Source organism: Callionymus lyra, chromosome 2 (assembly GCF_982586985.1).
Source record: "Callionymus lyra chromosome 2, fCalLyr1.hap1.1, whole genome shotgun sequence".
Lineage (NCBI taxonomy): Eukaryota > Metazoa > Chordata > Actinopteri > Syngnathiformes > Callionymidae > Callionymus > Callionymus lyra.
This window is the reverse complement of record NC_141819.1, coordinates 13,903,413-13,927,083: the sequence shown is the minus strand read 5'-3', so window position 1 is coordinate 13,927,083 and position 23,671 is coordinate 13,903,413. Positions and strand designations below refer to the sequence as shown.

At 37.9% G+C, this 23,671-nt stretch overlaps 1 protein-coding gene across 8 annotated transcripts in view; it reads right to left on the bottom strand.

Moving 5' to 3' along the window:
• The window catches only part of adgrl2a (adhesion G protein-coupled receptor L2a), a 111,516-nt gene that overhangs the window by 49,617 nt on the left and 38,228 nt on the right, over positions 1-23,671 (bottom strand). For 4 of the 8 annotated variants that reach the window (XM_087783584.1, XM_087783583.1, XM_087783586.1 and 1 more), the window contains exons 3-5: positions 21,337-21,550; positions 8,120-8,229; positions 477-1,277 (exon numbers count right to left, since the gene is read on the bottom strand). In XM_087783584.1, the coding sequence (XP_087639710.1) occupies positions 477-1,277; positions 8,120-8,229; positions 21,337-21,550 (1,125 nt within the window). Of the gene's footprint in view, positions 1-476; positions 1,278-2,446; positions 2,462-6,777; positions 6,859-8,119; positions 8,230-21,336; positions 21,551-23,671 lie in introns of all 8 variants that reach the window. The other 4 variants (XM_087783582.1, XM_087783588.1, XM_087783587.1 and 1 more) reach the window with 2 other exon arrangements.

Below are 23,671 nucleotides of genomic sequence, written 5' to 3'. Positions count from 1 at the left end.
GTGAACTCCTAATTTTACGAACAGCTCACCTGAATGTTTAATGGATTTTTACTTTGCTTTTACCTTGAAACCGTCTATTGAATCTTTTACCTACAGTGCTTCTCATCACATTCAATGTATCAGTGAGGAGAAACCCTCACCTCGCCCAAGGCCAGACTCGACACCTGTTCCAGTATGTATGATTTTTTTTTTTTTTGGAGGTGAGAATTTTACACTCCTAGCCGGGGTCCCTCGATTCCTAAACCTGATGGACTCGGGGGAGGACGCTGGGCCTGGTAAACCCTTCACAAATCCCCCTTTTTTTTTGAGCGAACACTTGTGTTACAAAAACACAAGGTCTTCCAGGTGTTGTTTCAGCAATCTCGCACATTTGTCTTTGTAAATTGGAAGTCAGTGGACTGTGTGGAACCAGCAGGATTTTCAGGGATCGTATTAGTCTCGAAAAAAAGAGATGAAGAAAGATGAGGGGTTCTTACCGTGTGCCGGGTCCGGCGGACCAAACTCCAGGTTGTATCTCAGGATGTAAAAATTATTCCACACATAAAGCTGGTTGTCTCTGGGGTTGTAATCCACAGCCGCGATGTACTGGTACTGGTTGGGAAAGTGAATGTCGACATATTCCCCACGGTTCTGTTTGGTGTTGTAGACGTAGTCGATCACGCTCTTGCTGACCTCGCTCTCGTTGTCTTCGTACGTGGACCGGACCACGTAGAGGACGCCGCAAACCATGAAGGCGTTGGACGCCGAGCGCTTGTCGTAGGTGGTGTCCCAGGTGGCCTCGAAGCGCAGGGTGTAGGGGTTCAGCTGACTGATCACCATCATGCCGTTGTTCTGCTCGGTGGCGTAAATCACCCACAGCCCGTTCTCGTCCACGGCCAGATCGATGTCCGTTTTGCCGCCCCACTTGTACGGCGACGTGTCGTGGTAGTTGGCGTTGTTGATGATGGCCTCCCCGCTTTTGATCCGAGTCCGCAGGTCGAACTTGACGATGTTACGGGTCCGCTCCTTGTTGAAAAAGACGGCGCCGTCGTAGACCACGAAGCCGGTGCCGTCCACGCGGTGCGGCAGCTTGTAGGTGATGGTCTGTCGGGCGTTCTGGAAGTCGTCGAGGGAAGAGTACTCGATGAGAGTGTCTGTCCTGTACGGGGTCCAGGGCATAAAGTATATTTTGTCGCCGGCCTGAAGGGGGTCTTTGCACCAGGCGCCGGCTTGCTGCTCCGCTTCGAACAGAAAGGAGGGATCGCCCACTGCTTTCAGCGTCCCAGGACAAAGAAAAACTAGCAATAGAAGAATAGAATAAAAACACAGACAGGTTAGCGTTTGACTTACAGCGTCAAAAAGATGACAATGAAAAAAGATCTACGATCAATTTTTACTACTTTTTTTTTTTTGTCATGAGAAGTGTAGAAAGACAAACATTTAAAAGTGGCCATAAGACGACTGACAGCTAAAGCCAATAGTCACAAGCAGAATAACAGATTTTTCTTTTTTTTTTTGTGCATAGAAAGGAAAAACAAAACGAAAAAAAAGGAAACGTTAAGCATAATATTAATAAGTATATAAATTTGCCTGAAAACATAAGAAGATTGGCCTCATTGACTGTTGGGAGTAGAACAGAAATGAAAGGGAAATTAGAGAAGCAGTAAAATAAAGGAATAAAAAAAAGGAATAAAGTAAACAAAACTGTCCTGTAAACAAAACAGAAAATGAGCAGCCAACTAAAGTCACTTGGCAACAGACGTGAGAGGTTATGAGAGAACAGGAGTCAGAAGAGTCTGCAAAATATGTGTGTGTTGGTGTGTGTGTGCTTGCATGTGTGTGTCGGTTACACACTGTTGCACATTTTTTTCTGGTCATTACGATGTGGTGTAAATGTCACAACCATTAAAATTTAAAGAACTCTCAGTAAAGGTCTCCTGAGGTGTCGGGGGTTCTCGCTCTGAGGCAAACGAATCAACAGAGGAAAAGAGCAGCAAGTGGTCAGGTGACAATAATGGGGGGAGTGTGAGATAAGGAGGGAAGGGGGAGACGGGGCTGGGCGGGGGGGGGCAGTAAGAAGCTTGCCAAGGGGGCTTAGAAACACTGTTACCACGGCATGCTATGGAAAAAGGGGGTTTTTGGAAGCCGGGGCCGATGACATTCTACGAAGCACCCAGGGCGAGTGAGGAGAGAGCGCCTGTAGACGGCAGCCAATTTTTTTTCTTTTTTTTCTTTTTTTCTCCCAATTTACATCTCTTGGCTGTTTTTTTTCTGTTTTATTCTTCAGCATTAAAAAATCCCACTTCCCTCGCTAAACAACACGGGCTGTTAGCATTACATTCAGAAGTCTGCGGAATAACTGGATGTTTGCTTTTTCATAGGCCACCACAGGAAAAAAAAAAAAAAGAGTTTACAACCAGATGCCACAAAACAAGGAGCTAGGGTTTGGATGGTGTCTGTTATTTACCTTTTTGCTCCACTTCTATTTTAAGCGTTGGAAGAGAGAATGAAAGGGTGCAAGGGGGGGGAAAAAAAGATTCATATGAATTAGCTACGAATACACATGCAGAGACAGCGCATGAGACATGGACACAGTCTGGTACACCTATTCAGAGAGAGAGAAGCAAAGGATTTGAGAAGGAACATCCCCGGACCGACCTGTTGGAGAAGTGGGCGAGAGAAAGGTTTAGGGGTGTTTAAAAGTTTCCGGCTCTGGGGAAGAGTGGTGGGTGGATGTTCGACTGGAGGATTTGAAGGTTTAAAGTTCCCGAAGGTTTTAGGAAGTGCAAGACCGTTTTTCAGACCCGATAACTGAAGAGTGTTTTCGTAGCCTTCGAGAAAAGAGAAGGCAATAATTATTAGTAGTATAACGTTTTTTTCAATGTTTTAAAAAGGGTTTGACAAGTTCATCCAACTATATTGAAAATGAAAACTAGAATGGTTTTAAGACCCTTTAATCTGTGGGTGAATACGAAGCAAATAAGTAGCTTAAATTACTCATTACTTACCAATATTTAAACACCAACATGCAGAGCTACAGGGTAACTACCATTAAGCCAAAGCATGATTTAAATTGAACACGTTAATTAAAAAATACCTTTAAGTCTATGTAGTCTTTTGTAATTTAAAAGTATTCTTTGGAATTGTGACCCAATTGGGGTCAGTTCACCAAGTGATCCTGTAGCGAAAAGTATCAAAAAACACCAATATTTTTTTTGTTACTTCGATGAAACAAAATGGCTGAAAGGTGGTGTTAGGAAGATGGGGGAAGTAACAACAAGTTGAGAGAACAAGAGAAGCTTAAATAAACAAAGAAAAACTCTGCTTAAAGATAGTGTTGCACTTACTTCAACTTTTGGGAACTTTTTTAAATTTTACTTTTTAAGAGTTGTCGAAATAATGAATAGACAAACGATTATGTAATGGAATTAAACAACTTGGGAAAATGTATTTTATTCTTATATATTTTCTAGATTTCTCCAAACAAAAATGTACTAAAATGTGTGTATTAAACCGTTCCTGGGTTGTACAGGAGCTACAACTGTTAGCTGGAAGTTGTCGCTTTTTGAATCTCTGTTGTGTTGTTACTGTCTGCTTTTATAGTGGAAAACCAACACAGTTCCTATGATTCAACCATGTCTCTATGTCGCACTTGAAAATAGGGTAAATCATTAGTAGGGTTGCCATTATTTTTAAGTGGCAATCCTCCTTCTCATCATGTATCTCTTTCAAATATCTACCACCCGATTGAAATTTTCACAGTTTATTCATCGTTGTTTATTTGTGGATTTCCCCCACTTATCTTTTTCACTTTTTCATATCCACTCACCACTCTTAAAACACAACTAAGAGGAAACACAAATGTGATTTATCAAAACAATATGATTTATCAAAACAATCCTACTATTAATAAACAATTCTATAGTACTTTATAAGTGAGATGTCGCAATGTAGCATAAAATGTAGCATCAAGTTGCATTAACATTCCTTGCATTTATAGAATTTAAACATAATATTTTAGCTGTTACACTTGAACACAAATATACAAATAAATACTAATAATCTCATATGGCAATCTGCAGCACCTAAGGAGGAAAAAGTCATCAGCAATTATCTCTTTTAAAACAACACAACCATTAAGTTTAACTAAAAGTGTGAGAAAGAATTTAATTATTTCGTTATCACTTTCTAACTGACTGTAAATGTTAAATATAGACTAGTCACAGTTGTCTAAAGTTTTGGTCAGACCGTGACACTTTTCCAAAGAGTGTTAGAATCAACGATTGGAAAAATTGTATTGATATTTATTTACGGTGGGTGAATAAAATAAGAAAAGAAGAAGAGTGAGCCGTCTAATGCGGCGCCGACGTCAGTGATGAAAATTGCTGCTGTCAAAAGATTTTCAGAGTTGTAAACAAAACCCGAAATGGAATAAACGCAATCACTTTTTATGTCAGCAAAATGGAGAGAATTGCGAAAAACAACTGTTGGTTTTTCTTTGAAGTATGACAGCGTTCATCATATTTTTTGAATGCATCGGTAACTTAGGTCTGACCAAAACTTCAGGGATGATTAATCTCACAAGCAGAATTATGTTAAAACGTTAAGGGTAAATCCAACTTCTTCGCACCAAACGAACAGAAAGAGGAAAACACAACATTCAACACTTCAAAGGACGCCTTGATAACACAACAAGAAGAACATGAAGAAGAGCAAAAGGTACGACGACGAGGAAATCTGGAAGGTCAACACCTGGTTACTTGCATTAATAGAAGGTAAAAGAAAAAGGAGATGAGAAACTAGTGAGTGAAGAGTGAAAGTTGTGTCGATTTCCTGCAGATTTCACAGGGGAAGGAAAGAGAGTCAGTCAGTTTCAATAATGCAACATAAGAGAAATAGAACACACCCCCGTCCCAAAGAACCCCACAAAGACACTCGCTACATCTAGAATTGAAATAAGAGTCTACTTTTAAACTTGTGTAAATACAGGACATTTTCTGAGCTCATAATAACTCACTGGTTACAACAAGTCGCTTCTTCCTGTCTGATAAACTTCTTGGAGCGTTCCAAATTAGCTTGAAATAAAGCAGCCTCAATAAGAAAAAGAAAAAAACGCCTGATGCAGGCAATTACTTGAGCCATTCCAGAGAAATCCAGAGCCAGGTGAAGGCAAAAAATTTACATCCTTGGCTGGAACACGGAGATTATGTTGCTAATGAGGGCAGTTCGCGACGAGAAACAAATTACCAAGCCAAATGGATGAAATGGTGTTAAAGCAGGCAAATCCGCACAAAGGCCACTTTCACAGTGATGGAAAAAAAAAACGAATCCTAAATAGCTTGTGTGACTGTGCAAAAATTAAACCTGGATAAATGTTCCAATTAGGTATGCTGAGACATTCAGCTTGACATAAAGAGTTCATGTTAGCGAAGGGAATATTAACCAATTTGCGTCAAATCACAGACATTTGAGTAGAAGTTGAATTAGTATACATGCTTGGCAGGGAACGCCATTAATAAATGGTGTCTGTGGATAAACTACATTCATTTTATGTTACGTCAAACAGTTTATTAATGTGGATAAGTACTATAACAGGTTGGTTTTGTATCACCAACACAAGTGGAAAATCTATTTTTAGTGTCCTTTTGTATTGTGATAATGTCATTGTCTGGTGTTATAAAATCTATTAGCTCAAAGGGGTGACGCATCGCAGAACTAAAGGGTTCTTCTGGACCACTGTTTGAATGTCATTGTTTGTTTTGTTTACTATCTGTTCATATTTGCAGGGCCTTGATGAAATGGTTAGAAACTAGGAGTTAACATTTAAAAGTAAAAGTGCCTGTTCTCCAGATAGAGTTCAATTTAGTTTCATTACATTTAATGTATTTTATTGAATTAATAATCATTCATTTATGTCATATTATGGTCGTATATCGTGTTTTATTTGTTGTTGTTTTTTCATTTCATTTTATATTGTGTAATTCCTGTGCTGTGTAATAAAGTTTTCTGTTTCTGATTGATAATATAGTCAATTTGCTGTTCACATACAACACGTATCAAGAAATTAAATAGTATTTAAATATGTTTAACTTATTTCTTTCAAAGTTTAATCTTAATCAGTATGATTTAATCACAAGAAAATATCATTAACTCCAACAAATTGTTTATAAATTGCATTGGGTTTTTTTAGGCAACCCATATCAATGCAAATATCTAGGAGAGTAAATTTAAATATCCGGAATTAAGTCAATTAAAAACGCAATTTGTTTTTAACCTCAAAACAAAAAAAGGTTGTTTTCAAATGGAAGCTTATAAGGAGGGACCGTGACGTCTGTGTAGGAAATGAGGACACTGTCTGGATCCCATCTTTGATCAGCTTAATGGGAATTATATATGATGTCTTGTAAACCTTAAATCTCGCTGCCCAGTAAATCCAAAGGTTCCTAAGCCTCTGAACTCCTGTAATGATGTCAATCTCCGTTTCTGGCGTACGGCTTTTTCCGCTCTTAAATTGAAAAAAGATTGTAACTATCCTGTTCATAAACTTTTTTTCTTCTTTTTTTTTTTCCAATTAAGTTGACTTTTCCCTGCATGAGCTCGAAACCCACCCCGGGACACATATATTTGATTTATCAAAAGGAAAAAGGTACAAAGGGGTGGATCTGAGGAAAGCAACACGACGAGTCTACAAATCACGGAGCTATCACGATTTACAACAGTCGGGCTGAGAGTGGGGAGAGTTCGGACCGGGGGGGCTCGCGTGGACTGGGTCACACTGGGAATACACTAAGCACTTACCAGGGCAGTGGCGATAGGAAACATTCTGTGTTCTCGCTCCTAGTCTGGTTGGGCATGGACCTTGAGAAGCATAAGGTGGGGCTGCAGACATGCATGAACTGAGTCAACGATCAATTTTTTTTTGGCTCGATAATCCTTGGTAGGATTGCGGATCCTTCGGGCACAAAGTTTATTCCTAACTCTTCTGCGGTGTCAGCCGCTTTTACCGGCTTAAAACAACGACACCGGTGATAACACTTCCGAACCCGCTATTAGAGCTCAAGGTAGCTCTGGAATCGATGTGTCGCTGAACTATGAGTAGGAAAAAAAAAATTAACCAACAAACAAAGCCGACAGATATGAGCATGCTTTTCACCCGTGTTTAATTACAAGCCCTCCAAGAGGTTCACCTTTATGTTGTAATGAGATTCACCATCTAATGAGGTTCTCTAACACAACCGCTCTCGCCAAGGGTTTTAATGCACATAGAGCCTCGGTTGTAGGCATTCATTTATCCTTATACGATAAGGTCTCACTCCAGCAAGAACGCTTTATGAATCCATCTGATTAGCGGCTTCTACGATTCTCCCGAATCTCTGCCATTAATCAGATCTGGAAAAGGTCACTTTGAGGAATTTCCTTCACTCACTGCAGATGGCAGTTTAAAGGACAAGGGAGATTTTAACGCAAAAAAAGGACGATCTTAATTTTTGTTTAGAAGGTGAAAAGCTAGGAATATTAAAGATTCAAATATAAAGTAGGCAACAGAAACGTTTGGCGGATCTTAGGGTGATATAAATGGCCCGGGTGACGTATGCGCTACTGCGCTCCGTTTCATAATGAAACATCTGTTAACAACACCTGTTGTGTTGATGTGGATTAAGCCATCACGGTAAGCTGTGATTTTTTTTTTTTTTCCTTATTCCTAAAAGACTCCTCCATGCAAGAGTAATAAAACATCCCCCTTTCTATTACGGAGAGTCAGCATGACTTCGCTTAACCTTCATCTATTCTGCTACATTACGAGCAAGCTGGTCTGTCGGCTGAAAACACAGAGAGCACATCAATAATAGAGACAGTGCACAAGACGACCAAAAGGTTTCACAGGTCATATTTCATGAAAAGTTCATGGTGGAACACAGATGGAAGAAAAGACAGAGGAAAAAGGGTGCTGAGAGGCGTTGCAGACAAAGAGGTCAGACTATCAAGACAAGGCCGACACAAGAATTTGTTATGACAGAAGAGAGAGAGAGAGAGAGAGCGAGAGGAAAAGGAAAACAAAACAAACAAGAAAAAAAAAAATATGTAGGGTAAAATGACCAGGGGAACGATTACAAATCATGACACAAAAGGTCCTACTTACTGTAGGGGACACACTCATACTGGACCTCCAAATATTTGTAGGTCCCAGGGCAGGGGTCTGGGAAGACATCTGAACCCGTGATCACAATGCACTGGGTCCGATTGTTGCATCTGCAAAACAATCAGAAGAAAGACAATTAAACAACCGGATAAAATGGAAGAAGAAATAGCATTAAATAAGCATTCTGGTGCAGCAAGACCCTCATGTATAACTTCAAACCCTGCAGTGTTTGGACTGAATTAGAATTAGGTTTAGATTCTGGTCAACCCATTCGACAGTATCATATAAATAGTATGTTCCAAGTTACTATAAACTCTTCTTATGAGTCTTCTGGTATTTCCCATCAATGGTTGCCAGTAGGTATATATCGCGATACACTCGTCTAGCAATATTCGATTCTATATATTCAGCATTTGATACAGTTCAATTACGATACATTCGGCTCACAATACAATAAAATACAAAATATTCAGCTCACAATACATGTTGATATGAAATATTCATATTCGATGCAATTCGACTACCACATATTGAGCTCAGGATACGATTCAATATAAAATATTGAGCATTCAATACGATATATTCAAGCTCACGATACAATTCGATACATTATGTTCAGCATTCGATGCAATTTAATACGATATATTCAGCTCAAGATACGATTTGATACGATATATTTGGCTCCTGATATGATTCAATATATCAATATGACATCTTTCATTGTTCCATTATCTTTAGGTTGAATAATAGAACCAAGAGGCAAAATATGTCAGAACATCGACTTGAAAAGCTGCTGGAGTTGACTGTATCCTCTCGTCCTCAGTCATCTCGCGGGATTTCATTTTTCCTTTAGCTGCGGCGAACGCAACGAATGCTGCCAAGTGAAGTTTTAATGCCAAAATGAACCTACGTGGTGAATATTTGCATCTAATGGTAAACCTATGGATGTCTTCTTCTACTGTGAGTGTCTCCACGAATAAGACAAGTCATTCCTCAACACGTGTCCAAAACATGTCTCCAAAACTTAAGTCCCTCTGAGATACTTGATTCTGATTTATCTACTTCTGTGTTAAAATAACAACATAATTTACAGGCAATGGTTTCTCTAATTTACAAATCGTTTTGAAAGAAAAAAAGTTGTATTATTTGGTTATTTGAGGTTTTTTATATTTAAAAAAACATTTATTTCTCAATAAACAAACATAATACTCTCCACTTGAAGGTAATTCTGCATTAAAGGTATTAAGTAAGTCTCATCATGACACAAATACCAAATATAAGATAAGAGATCAATCACCGTTTATATCATCGATGAGACAAAAACCCACAGCTTTACAAGACCACTCTATGTTTGAGTTTATAAACGTCTTCGTATTTGATCCAGCTTCCTCCGAGTGACTTTTCATGGTGAGATTTTAATTTGCACTCAAAATGTCATCAAAGGTCTCTTTTAATAACGTTCACTGAGGAATTCATGAAAAAAAAATCAAACCATAAAACTGTGGTAACATAGGCTGTAATAAAACCGTATACTTTGAATATACTTCAAGAGTAAGTCTTAGGTCTGGATGGAGCAAATCGTTATAGGACTAAAACGTATGTAAATGGCATCAATACAAAAAAAGTCTTCTCTGCAATGACGGTGACATGAAAATGCCGTTGGCCGTCATCCAGATCAATAACCCAGTTCTGCTGATTTAGCACCGACTGAAGATATTATGCCGCAATTCTTATCCTCGGACCAATTTTTGTCGAATCATTGAAAAAATCCTATTCCTCGTTTCCATTCCACGCTGCTTTGGGGGCTACTTTTGTTTAGAGATGCAGAGGTAATCATTGTTGTGTGTCCAAATGTTATTTATGTACGGAGATGCAGCGGAAGATTTCTCTATTGAGGTGTGCGGCGTTGGACAAAGGCGGGAGAATTGATACCATTTTGCTTTCGGATTGGAAATAGTCAACAGGAAATACATATGAGACGTTCTTTGTCATTCAGCAAAAATATTCAATACCATAAAATTATCTAGTTGAATGCAATTTCCTCCGCAGCGGCAGCAAGACACAGATTTGAATCACACACTCCTTTTGGTGTCAGCGAGAAAAGAAAAAAATAGTATTTTTGTAAAATAAGACGCTTGTTTGGTGGAATATCAACATCCAAATCACAGTGTATTTGTGGAGTTCTTTAACAAGTTTGCTGTGCTGTGACACAAATTATAGCTTAGTAATAAAAATGGTATCTATCCATCCATCCATCTATCCATCCTTCCATCCATCTAACCATCTATCTATCCATCCATCCATCCATCCATCCATCCATCCATCCATCCTTCCATCCTTCCATCCTTCCATCCTTCCATCCTTCCATCCATCTATCCATCCATCCATCTATCCATCCTTCCATCTAACCATCTATCTATCCATCCATCCATCTAACCATCTATCTATCCATCCATCCATCTATCCAGCCTTCCATCCATCTAACCATCCATCTATCCATCCATCCATCCTTCAATCCTTCCATCCATCTAACCATCTATCTATCCATCCATCCTTCCATCCAACTAACCATCTATCTATCCATCCATCCATCCTTCCATCCTTCCATCCATCCATCTAACCATAGTATAGTAATAGTTTATATAGTCATACAGTATCTTATATAACTACAGTATATTTAACTGTCTCTTAATAATGCAATGAAACAATTATACAATATAAGGTCTAACTAACTTTGTGTTAGTGAGTGTAGTGTGGCTTAAGAGAAACGTATTGTGTCTGTAATTTGTGCACTATTTTCTTTTTGTTTTGGTATTAATCTGGAAATATGTTGGTCTTGAATCGGATTGTCTTGATCTTAGGCCATCTTGACTTTAATGGTGTGTCCCAAATCGTGCACTTCCGCACTTACACTTAATTCTCTGAGTACATGAATGCCTTCACGCTGAGTGTGTGAAAATGTAGTGCGCTATGAACACTCAAACGGCCAGATCGATGGACACTTTTTACCTTCGACGGCCGCCATCTTAGTGATGTAGATGGCGCTGTGTCCGAAGCTACGTCACTAAACCGAAGAGACGTGGATAGATGGATGGTCATATGGACGGATGGATGGATGGAGGGATGAGGTGTCTTGATGGAAGTTGTTGACTTGTTAACGGAGCAACATGAGGCTACTGTTCTATGTTGTATATCGTACGTTGTGTGTTGTGTCTTCGGAGCAGATACCGACGTAAATGTCTTCAGAAAACACTAATTTCGCAACAATAATAACACGATAAAACACACCTTAAAAACTTGTTTTTCAATTGTCGAAAAGTGCTGTCAAGTGTCAACGATAGTGTTCCAACATCTGGTTGCAATCAGCGATAAAAAGTAGTAGAAGAAGAAGCTGTCGAGTCATTTCCTGTAAGTGTGTAGCGACAGTGTTTGATTTTGAGACAGTACTAAAAGTACTAAAATAATATTTTACTCAAGCCTTAAGTAGGTTATAGTTGTATAGGGATGTTTGCTTTAAATAAAAGATGATCTCTTTTGACTTGGTTTAAAGTTTAACCACTAGAATATGCAACAGATTATCTATATCTATGGGGACAATTCAGACCGTTATTTGTATTTACGCCTCACTGCAGGAAGACTTGTGATAGGAATGTTAAATATGTGTAGATATTTCAATGATTTCTGAATTATTAATGCACACCACCCACTTCAATACGCCTCCTCGCCTCCTCTCGAATACATCATCCAATATGGTCACTTTGGTTATCCAGTGCCCTCAGCTTATGCATATCATGCAGTGGGAATGTAATTTACAAAGCTTAATCCAACCTTAAGAGAGCTGGTGAACGTAACGCCTGGTCCACATTATACTCTCATGAAACAGAATTATGGGAAGAAATAAAAACACTAATGAGACACAGTTCTGTCATCCATAGCCAGTATTAAATAGCGGGACACGAGCACTGGGAAATACTTCATATTTCTTTTAAAACAATGTTGACGTAAGTGTTGATGGCTCTTCCTGATGTATGGACTAATTTTAGAGGCACGCCGCCGCGCCGCCCGTGATCTACGAGCCCGTGTGACGGCCTTTCATCTCCGGCATCTCGTGAGACCAATTGCAGAAGAGCCCTTCCGTCTTGGCCTTGAAGTCAAACCGCATGTAAGTGAAATTTTCTCTCTTGGAAAAAAAAGAAAAAGTTGCTCTTACGTTCCGTCTCACCGGCATAGTGGTTTTAAAATGCACACTAATTAAATACTCGGGGACATGTTTCTTAATGCGTGTTGATTGTCTGAAGCTGTATCGCAATTAGCTATTTACAAAATGGAGATGAACCTCGGTAATACCTTTTATTTCATTCACTTTAGCTTTAATGGTTTCATGTATTGAACTGATGTCGGTGAATGGCAGCAAAAAAAAAAAAAACGTAGTTCATTAGGTGTCCACTAGAGGCTGGCACCAGCCTTGAAACACTTAAAACACATTTTCATTGAAGTCATTAAACCCTTTAACCCTCGTTTCACTATCACTATTTTCTTTTGATTATATAATGATTTTATTAGTTTACGTTTATTTGCCTAATAAAGAGAATGACTGTATTGGTCTCCGTTGCCTTGTACCATATGGACCAATCACAATTCAGCCCGCCCAAATTCCGCCTCTTTTAAGAAGTATTTCCAAGATGGCGGCAACCACGGATTTGCTTCAAAGCCATTATTCAGTACCGGATTGGTTTGAGCCTTTTATATTATTGAGCTACTACTAACAATTTAAATCTTATTTAATTGCAGTTTTTACAAAGGTGTATTTTACATTCAATTCTAGTCCTGCTTTTTGCTATTGTGAAACAATGTTGTTTAGAATTAGTATAATAATAGTGTAATACTAGTATTAGTATTAGAGTGAGTCATCAAGTTGTTGGTATGTTTTAGAAATGTTTAAAGGAGTTTGAAGATAAAACTTTTATTCATTTCCCCCCCCACACACGCTCCTGCTTATCACACCGGGGCATTGCAAATGTAATCTCATCACAAACCTGACCTTTTGGGAGAAGCAGACATCCGTACAATTAAAGTGTCACGGCGAATTCTGCCAGGATTCAATGCAGATCTCTCTTTAAAAAAATAAGCACTCCCTGCTGACGACAGGAACGGGGCACAATAAGATGCCAACAAGGTGTGACTGATAGCACTCCTGGTACCAAGAACCCATTTCCATCATAAAGCAAGACAGAGAAAATAATTGGATTGAGACAACGACAAATAACAAATTGGCTACAGTGAAGGAAACGTTGCAGTGAACGCCGGCCAACAATAGTAGTTAAGAAGAACGGGAGAGAGTTGAAACAAATCACGTCCAAAAATTCATTGTAATATTTCCATTTAATGACATATATATGGAGTCAAATTGAAAACCATTTCCACAGTGATTACAAGTCAAAAGTGAAAAGCTGAATTTGAGGTCATTATTTAGTTTTGTTTCAGCTTCGGAGTACTATGACTTTAAATAGGTTTACTATAAGACATTCAATGTTGGCCAAAATATTTAAAATATAAACACAATTTAGTCAGCTGTCAATCATAAAATATATAATCTCAAACAGAGATTTCATAAAAACACATGAAATACTTTATATTGTGAATATTTCACAGTGGAATTTAGAAACAAACGGATCCAACAGATTAAATATAAACGCTAAAATGAAATATAAAGACCTGGATTTTTCTTTTTATTCTCATTCTAATAAGAATAAACTGAATAAAATTCAAATTTGGAACAGGGGCTTAAAGCATATGAAGTAAATGACTGAAGAAAATGTTTCTATTAATACGACACTTATTATTTTTTAACACAAGTAACTTTAGAAGCAGAGATGGCAAGTAAAACTGGATTTATTTTATTAAAATGTGGCTCTTGAAGACGGTAGATAATATACATTTCAAACTGCATTATAAACAATTTCCTATCATGTAATAGATTATATTCACAGTATTTTACTTGCCTGAGTCAAATAAAAGTTCCATTGTTCATGTTGGAATCCACCATTTGTTCCTCATTAAAGATATTGCGACACAAACATCAGCAAATAAACAACAACTGTGTAACCAAAGTAGAGCAGAGGGCGATGAAAAACAGGGGGGGGGGACATTGCAGGAAAGAAAAGCACAATCTACTTCCTGGTGCTCTCGGTTTGAATTTCAATCAAATTAGCATCTCTTAAACTCAAAGTGACCCGTCGAGCTCCATTTCATCTGAAATGCTGATGAGGTTCATGGCACAATTATCAAGGAAGATATCTCTCTCAAGAGGCGAGTCTATAGCAGTGGCGTTCAGGCCACGGGAAGAAAAAAAAAATCCAATCATTTCTTAAAACAAGCTGTCGTGAAAAGACGCAAACAAACTCATCGAGCTCGCATTGACAACAGTGTTATCTGGGAGAAGTGAACGTGTTGGAATTAAAGCGCTGAGTTACTAGAACATTCAATCAACAGGCTACTTTTTTAAAGTTTATATAGAACAAAATTATACTTATAAACACATTTTATTAAAGGTATGGCTAAGAAAGACAACAGCCAAGACTCACAAGGTTTATTTTAAAAGGCAAATAAAATTTCCTTTTAAACTTTTTACACATTAATTATCATCAGAACTGTTTGGATAATAATAGTTATTGTTTTTTTTTTTTTTAATTCACATATATTTTCTCTGCTTACATCACTGTTTCAATCTATAATATAAGTTGATTTGTGAGTTTTATCTACACATTTATAAGACAAATGTCTCTGTTTGTCATTAAACCTTGTGCGATCTCTGGGTCAAGGTGACCCGGTGGCCTGAAAACAACACAAAGGATACCACAAACACATTTGTTTTTGGGCCTTTGGGTCACCTTCACCCTGAGATAACTCACAGGTTAATATAATAATATTTTAAGGTTTTGTAAATTATTTTCATTTACAAGACACATATTGTTGTTGCTTAGTATACTTGAAGGCTGCTTAACATTGTTTTACTTTATAATATTTTTAGGTTTATTCTTTCATCTATATATATATATATATATATATATATATATATATATATATATATATATATCGATTGTTGGTTTTCTTTGTTTAATAAAGTTGTGTACTTCAAAATAATGCTTCTTTTTTTATATCAAAAAGAATGCAAAAAATCTACCGGTGTTGGTACATTTCTGGACAACCCTACTCAGGATTATCAAACAAGAGGTTCTAGAATAAATAAAGACGTATATGTTTGATATTGTATATGTTTCTATATGCTGCAGGGCATCTCTGATGAGCAGACACGGAATGTTTTGTTTTTATTCAGCCCACCATCGGCAGAGTCGTCTAGAATACAGAGCAGTTTCATGGCTCATGAACTTGTGTAAACCCCTCTGAAACAGCCGAGCAGAATATGGATCTTTATGAAATCTTAATCCGCTGTGCTTTAAATAAAACTGGGTATATGCAGCAGAAAAAAGAACAAGGTAGCGTGCTGTCAGGCGGCAACAATGATCCTCCATGGAGAGCTGCACCAGTCACTGATATAAATAGTGTGAGTGCTATCATTTAGTCTGCAGCGCTCTCTTCCATTTTTCGGGGCCAAACGGACCACATCATCTTTTTTTTTTTTGTCCACTAATCATCCTGATGAAATGATACGAGTCACTCCAACCATATGCTGCTTCCCATAACACCGCCATATTCAAAAAAGCCCCCCATTGATCGGTCACGGAGGATCAATGTCTTGATTAATTATCGTCCGTCTCGATCTCTCAACCCACGATGATGATTTTCACTCCATCCGAGAGCTCTCGGCATTGATCACGTCGCCGGTGACATGCTAAAAACATAATCCACAAGCGCCGCATGACCCGGGCCATGTTGTGTTACACAAATCGATGGCCTCGTTATTGAATACTTACAACGGAGCTCATTAGTCTCAAACTGATCAATACATGTCAGCCACTTATTTTAGATTGTCTATACTCGTGCCATCTGTTCGATTGGAACACCATGTCGTACCTGAGATAGAAAATAAATAAATCCAATAAGTATTCCTTAATTTAAGCAAATGATTTATCATAAACGTTTTCAATTTGGAACTCAATACGTACTTGTATTAATTATAGTTCTTAAAAAAAAAACATTTTATATTGTGGATATTATTATGTATACTTTGTATTAGTAAGTAAGTAAGTAATAGTTATATGTAAAGGGTCTTTCTAGACCAGGGTCACAAAGCACTTGAACAATCGCAAAAACAATACAGTTAAAAATACCTACAAATTTAAAAACTCTAAAAGGCCAAGACAACATAAAACAAACACAGGATTCCCAGAAAATTAGGAAAGTAACGCACATGCACAAAAAGGATCGGGGATTTCCCAGATCATGTACTTGAATTCTGACCTGCTCTAGTAGGAGAACTCACATTTCCTTGATCCTTAAAAGTCTGCATTGGCTGCCAGTTTCTTTCAGGATCAAATTTTAAAATAATACATCTGAAGACATATAACACGAACAAAATAATAGCATGATTAAAAACATGAAGGTGAATTAAATTTTAGATTAATCACAGTAGTATTGTTTTAGTGATGGTAAGTATAGAATTGGTTATAAGTTATACAAGTTACTGTATCCGTAATAAAAGGGTAATATTTTAATGCTGTCTATTTTTAATAGTATCGCTTTTCTACTCTGACGCCTTGTCCTTTTATAATTGTTTTTCTCTGTCTTCTAAAAAAAAAACTCCAACAGGATGAAGTTCACATTCCAGGCTTCAATGTGGCTTTTTAATGTCCTTGAAACAAGCGAAGAAGAAGGCGTGGCACAAGCCTATAAACTGGTTTCTATGTTCTTGAAGTCATTACATTCCCATCAAAAAAATGTCATCGTAGTTTAAAATAAAAACGTTTTTGGGGTAACTTTTTGAAGCTGTAGACGTCTGTATAAGAATATCTACTCTGAGACCCGATTAGCAATCCAAGGAATATTTTGTTCAGATACAACTGTGGATGTGCATCAATGCTAACATACATGTAGCTGAAGCTTCACGCGACAACGACATTATATTCTTATTTTTATCTCGTGACCAGTAATTACTTCAAGGACATGCAACCATTTTTATAATCGTCGAAATTTTCAAATTGTAATCCGCAGACTAGCAGGGGAGGAATCCACATGAAACGTTCCCGTACAGATTATCACCCACTTGAGTCGGCTAATTGCTCGCAGCTGAATGTTCTAATTTAGTCACAACAGTCCTACGGCTATTTTCATAAAAACCATTGTGCTCAGCCTCGTGAATGTAGAAACGCTAGCCAGACATGACACATAAAAAACAGCTCAGAGTGCCAACGCGGATCCATCAAACTCAACGGAGCTTCAGTCCGATTCTCGACTCTCCTGCTTTTCTTTCTGAGTCGTGAAGAAGTGATCAGAGTGTTTTCGCGTGACGTGTTCGCCGTACATATAAATAGCTTAACTCCTGACGCAACTTAAACAGATAACGTGAAGATCATTAATTCTGACGGCGGATCCATCGTATCGCAACGATGACTTTAGTAAACAACTTTTCTTTAAATAAAAACCGAGAGAAAATACAAACACTAATTAGTTTTTTGGGGATGTTTTCTGCACCTGTCAAGATTCTACTTTTAGGAGGATTGTTTTTTTATTGGGTTTCTTTAATAGCCATTGTGAGGCGAGAGAGAAGGAATGTGAATTTATTTATGTCACTATAGTCAGTGTAAGAAGATGGAACTTGTAAAATAAATTGTTTATATAATTATTTGTAGCTTTGTCTATGTTAAAGAATGTTCAGGTTTAGAACAACATTTATTCCTAAAGCGATAATTCAAACGCATTTTCTACTCACTCTGATGACAACTAAGAGTTGGGATTATTTTCTGATTAATCTGTTACTTTTTAGAGATAAAGAAAAAAAACGTTTGTTCATTTTATTGTAGCGACTGGAGCTCAGTTGTCTTCGTCTTCATCTTCATCCAAAAAGACACTTAAAAACATCCAAATATCTCCATAAGTATGATGTTAAAGACATTTTTTTTTTCTGGTTTATTTGAAGGACTATCCGGCTAGAAAACTGATAAAATTTGCCTTAATTTCTTTTTCCATTAACACCAATATTATTTTCATTTAACTGTTACCACCAGTGACACCTAAAAGCACAACACAATGTCAGCAAAAGACCCCTACAGCTCCTACCAAATAAATAGTCTGAATATTCTCTCTAATCGTTCGGAAATGACCCAGTTTATGTTTAGCATCAAAAATGAGAAGTAATATAGATAAGAATAGTTGTAATCATAGTATTACCTTTTAGCAAACACCATTTCTTATTGTTCGTTGAGGTTGTTTGTATTGTTTATTTCTGTTTTATAACTATAACTAGGTTATGACCTCCATATGTATGTTATAACAGACGAGCAGTACAGATATATTTGGGTGTTTTTAAGTGTCTTTTTGGACAAAGACGAAGATGAAGACAACTGAGCTCCAGTCGCTACATTAAAATGAACAAACATTTTTGTCCATAACTCCAAAAAGGAAAAAATTACTCTTAGTTTGAATTTGGGGCGAGGTCTCACTTTAATACAGATCACTGTTGGCCAGAATGCTGAGGGTTTTTGTCGTTGCCTGCTGGGTCCGTTTCTGTTTCAGTCCCAGTTCAGGTCGGCGCGATTCCCGACTGCCTCTCAAGACGAACAACCCTGAGTCAGCGATCCTACTTCATCAAACAGGACTTGACAATAAAAACCCCTGAATGCGAGAGCGCCACTGTTTTATTTCCTCTTTATTTCCCGAGGCGTCTTGCCAAAGTCGCTGACCATCTCGCGCCGTCCACCATCTCGTCCCCCCTCTTGCATTCGTATGTCATTCCATCCCCTCCCCGCTCGGCCTCAGACGGCATCCTAATGTGACAACTGCTCTCATGTATACGGTCTCGCGTATATACACGGTTGCCAGCGGACCCCCAGCCGAGCCCGCGTGAGTGATTGATGCCTAGCGCTCGCAATGAAATGTCGGGCGTCTCTGTGGTTAGAGATCAATCAGTGGGAGTTTAGGGAAGATGAAGCATCTTTAAAGTATCTCCTGCCAAGCGCCTGCCCTTAATCTGACTTAGTGGATTTAGCAATAGGCCAAAAGTAAGCTTGCGTTGAAGGGATATCAGTACAGACATCATTGAGGTGAATAGAATAATCCATGGTTGGAATTCAATTCGACAGAGTGTGTTAACTTTACAAATGTATCAGGGAGTATCTATAAAGGGTGACTAATGTGTTGATTTAAGTGAGTCTTGAATAGATGTTGGACTCTATTGTATCATCAGTGTCTGTTTGTACAAAACTCTCCTTTAAATACAATATTGACATTAGAAAATGCCAACTGAAAACACTGTTTTTTGCAGATGAAATAACGTTAACTATAACCACACCCACACGGCTATGTCCTTGGTTTGTCACTGCGCATCATCAATCCCTTAAGTCTACACCTCTAAGGGACTTGTTGTATAAATAAAGCAGGGTGTGATTACAGCTGGCTGGAGGAGGAGTGAAGCCATTATTACGTCATAATGGACTCCGCTCTCGTAACCTCTCGTTCGCCCAGATTTCAGACGGGGGAGAACTTTATAAAGTAATCAGTTCAAAACATGGTCATGATGTGTTTTATCATTTTATTTAATAATATTTTCGTTGAATGGAGCGTGTGTTGTTTTTTCTTGTTTTACTACTGCGCTATTTTAATGGATTGTGTCATTACAAACTGAAGTTGCTTACTTTTCTCTAAAGCACTTTGTAACTATGGTTTAAAAAGTGCTATATAAATACAATTATTATCATTATATTTGAAACATGGGAGTCAGGAGAGTGAGAGTTTCACATTAGTTGTCCTTTAATAAAGCTTATAAACTGGGCCATTGAAATAAATAACCGAGGTTTGGGAGCAAAATATATCTCAGTGTTAGGAATGAGGAGTTAGGAGTACGTCTTGTTCATGAGTGAGGGAAGAATGGATGGAAGATTGTGGCAGCAGTTATGCGGACATATGGTTGTAAAAACAGCGTTAAGCCGATATATATATCGTCAACTCTACCCTCACCAACGTTCACCAGAGGTAGGTAGTGACGGAAAGATGATAGTGGGGGGTTCAGGTCCCAACGGTAGGAGACCCCAGTGGAGTTAATACGTATTCCTCTTAAAGAATATATGTATTTTTCATGGTTTTGGTTGCCGAGTTCGTGATCACGTTCAGATCCTTTGATCGTCAACGAGGTGTTGCGATGACAGTTACGCAACATGCGTGCATCACTTGATCTTCATATAGTCCATATGGACCCGCTGATAAATAATGCAGGCGAGCCAGAAGAAACACGAACATATTGAAATGAAATTTGCAGTAAATCTTGATGATTGAAGACGTTTGACTGGGGTGTCATTTACACAGAGAAGAACGTCAAGGTTTTTTGCCCCTCGTGGTGTAAACTACCTAATTCTTTGACTGTGAACCAAAGGAATTATTGATACGTTTTCCACATAAAAGTATGCTTTAATTTCTTTTTTAAGTCATGTAAAAAGAGCCTGATGGCGGACATATGTGCTTCCTCAGTGCTTTTCTAGAATACCTTATAGTTGAAATTCTTAAAACAATTATGCGATCGGTTGCAGTGTAATTGCACGATCCCTTTTTGATTCATATTGAACTTTCACCCGAGTTTTATTAATGTGTTTTGCACTCGCTTGCACATCAGCCCCGAGTCCTCCCTCGTACTGTGTGTTTCCGACAACTAAAGTCTCACACTTTTCCCAAGTTCTGATTAAATTTCACCCCCCAAAAACTTTCGATTTTCGACTCCAGTCTGCTTTACTGCTGTGAGCATTAATAACTGCAGTGTGTTTCATGTTGGCAGGCTACTGTTTCTTTTGTTATTACGTCTGCAATCATGTTCAGTTTTGCTGTTTTTAAAGGCGTAATTTCTGTCTGACAGCAGCCTCGGAGTCGTGCTTGACAAAAGGTTTCGCTCCAGAGGCCCAGAGTGCAGATAGTTTCTCAAACTTTAGGAAAAACTAAAAGATGACAGAGGTTGTAAATAGAGAACAGGTAATTGGACGATGCTCAGAGGCGGTTGCCAGGGTAACGTGGCAGAATTCTTTTCTTAAAGATAACAATTTCGCAGCAGTTTTTACCTTTGTGACATTATCTTATAGGCATCTGGAAGATAGCAGTTGATGTTCTCCATCTGGAATGGATCGGCGTCGCAGATTTTGTCATCTGTTCGTCCGTAGTTTGCGCTTTCAATCATGATGACATCACTTCCTGGACAGCGCAGATCGATGGGGTAACCCTCGCAGGACAGTTCTCGCCTTACTAGACCAAATGGAAGGGCAGCCCGACTGAACCCTGGGGGGCAGAGAGAGAGAGAGAAAATATTAATTCAAAGGATTGTGAAAAAGATTTGGTACCATTTGAGATTCTATTTTATACTATATATTCATTTTTACACAACCGCGAAACTCTCGACACGCCAGACAAAGTGTCTTTGTGTCGACACTTGATGAAATGTGCGCTCTTAGATTTAAAAAATCTATTTTCCGTCAACTTCTTTCTGAAACGACTCTTGCTGTCAGAACATCCAATACAGTCGTTTCGTTGACCCGTCACTGCAAATCTCTTGAGCTTTATTTTTAGACACAATACTCAGCCTTTTTAAAAAATTCAACTGATGAACAAATGGTCAATAGCAGTAGATATGTGTCAGCGTCAAACGAGCATCAATCCTTGTTCAATTGTGTCTATTGACAATGACGAGGCGTGACGTTATTGATTGGATATTGATTGTAAAATGCTTCGGGGGGTAAAAAAACGAAAAGGTAAAAGAGCTCAGATCCAAGTTTAATGCAACAACCGTTGGCCGTAAAGTGATGGGTCGTTATTTGTATGTTGAATTTCAGAAAAGACTGGGATGGTTTGAATTCTGTGTACATTGAAGCAAGAAATACGTGTCCTATTATACTTTATTTAAACCTATATTTTTAGTAGTAGTTGTACTTTCTTTCACATTCATTCATACAGATAAGAACCCAAATGATATAGATTATAAGGCTGCACAGTATATCGAAAACATATCGATATCGCAATATTGGCACGTGCGATATGCATATAGAAAACATGTGCGATCATTTATAGTTTTTTTATTGTAGAAATCAAGCATTTCTTAAATGTGCACTTTGACCAATCAGTGTCACGTTCTGTAAAGTTGTCAATTTGTACTTCTATGTCTCATTGTCGTTTACGTCTCCGTCTGTCTGTTAGCTGTGCGGTGCAGCTTGTTAGGCTCGATTGCTATGGTGACGCGTTATTATTATACAATATAATAATACAATATAAGCAATATAATAAGGTATAATAATTTTTAAAAAATAATCATTTAGGATATCATTGTTATATTTGAAGGCCAGTAGAGCTGCAAATCTGGTTCTACATATTACATTTTGACTTAATATTCATGTAAATAAATAAATATTGCAAACTATAAATATACATTCACTGGAACCACAATCAACAAACCGTTATCTGAAAATATTCCATTCAAATTGATCAAACAGCTTTTTTTGATTAAAAACTTGCGTTGGATCAGGACAAAAAAAGCATTGAAATTATCTCTGCCGTCCATTAAGCTAAATCTATATCAAATCATAAATAGCAACTTTAGAACAAAACATAATGAACAATCACCAAACTGTCACTATCATCATTTAAAGTCTTCCATTATTCCAGATGGAAATCTTTATTAATTCATGTTAGAGTCGGAGCCAAGAGTACGACACGACATGATGGTTTAAAAATGTGGCAATTCTTCTTTTCTTTTCATTACTTTAATTCAACCATATGCTGTTGTTTATAAAACAACTAGCTTTCAGTAATTTCAACAATCTACGACTTCAGCTGATTTCAATTGGCTTAAAAAAGCACTCAATTGTTATTCGTTATTGTATTAGCTAATAAATTAAATTAGCTGTATTAGCTCTTGATTAATCGCTACGTTCGTAGAAACGGCAGTTTTAAGGGAACACTAGTTAGTAACATCCCATAATCTCATCCTGTTAATCTGCTTGGCAGGTGAAAGTCTTAATTTGAATCTGCTCCGTAACAAGATCAAGGTATATCGAGGATATAAAGCCTGGGTTGAAACATATGTTGATGACCATCTAATCCAGATTCCGTGTTTCCTGCAGTAGCTAAATAAATCTCTATGATTGGGGTTTGAGTCTCTTTTCTATGATAAAAAACAAAGTGAAAAACAGTTAAAACAAAATAAATGACCCCACATGTTTAAATGAAAGGCAGAACTCCTGAGAGTTCATTTTTTTATTTGGATTCCTTCATAGTACTCCATAAAGAATTCCATTTTTGATGCTTAAGGATAGTGAATAGTCTGGAAAGGGCTGGTGGCATCCAACCAAAAGAGTGCAAAGTCAGATTAAGGGCGAACGCTTGGCAGGAGATGCTTAAAAAAAAAAG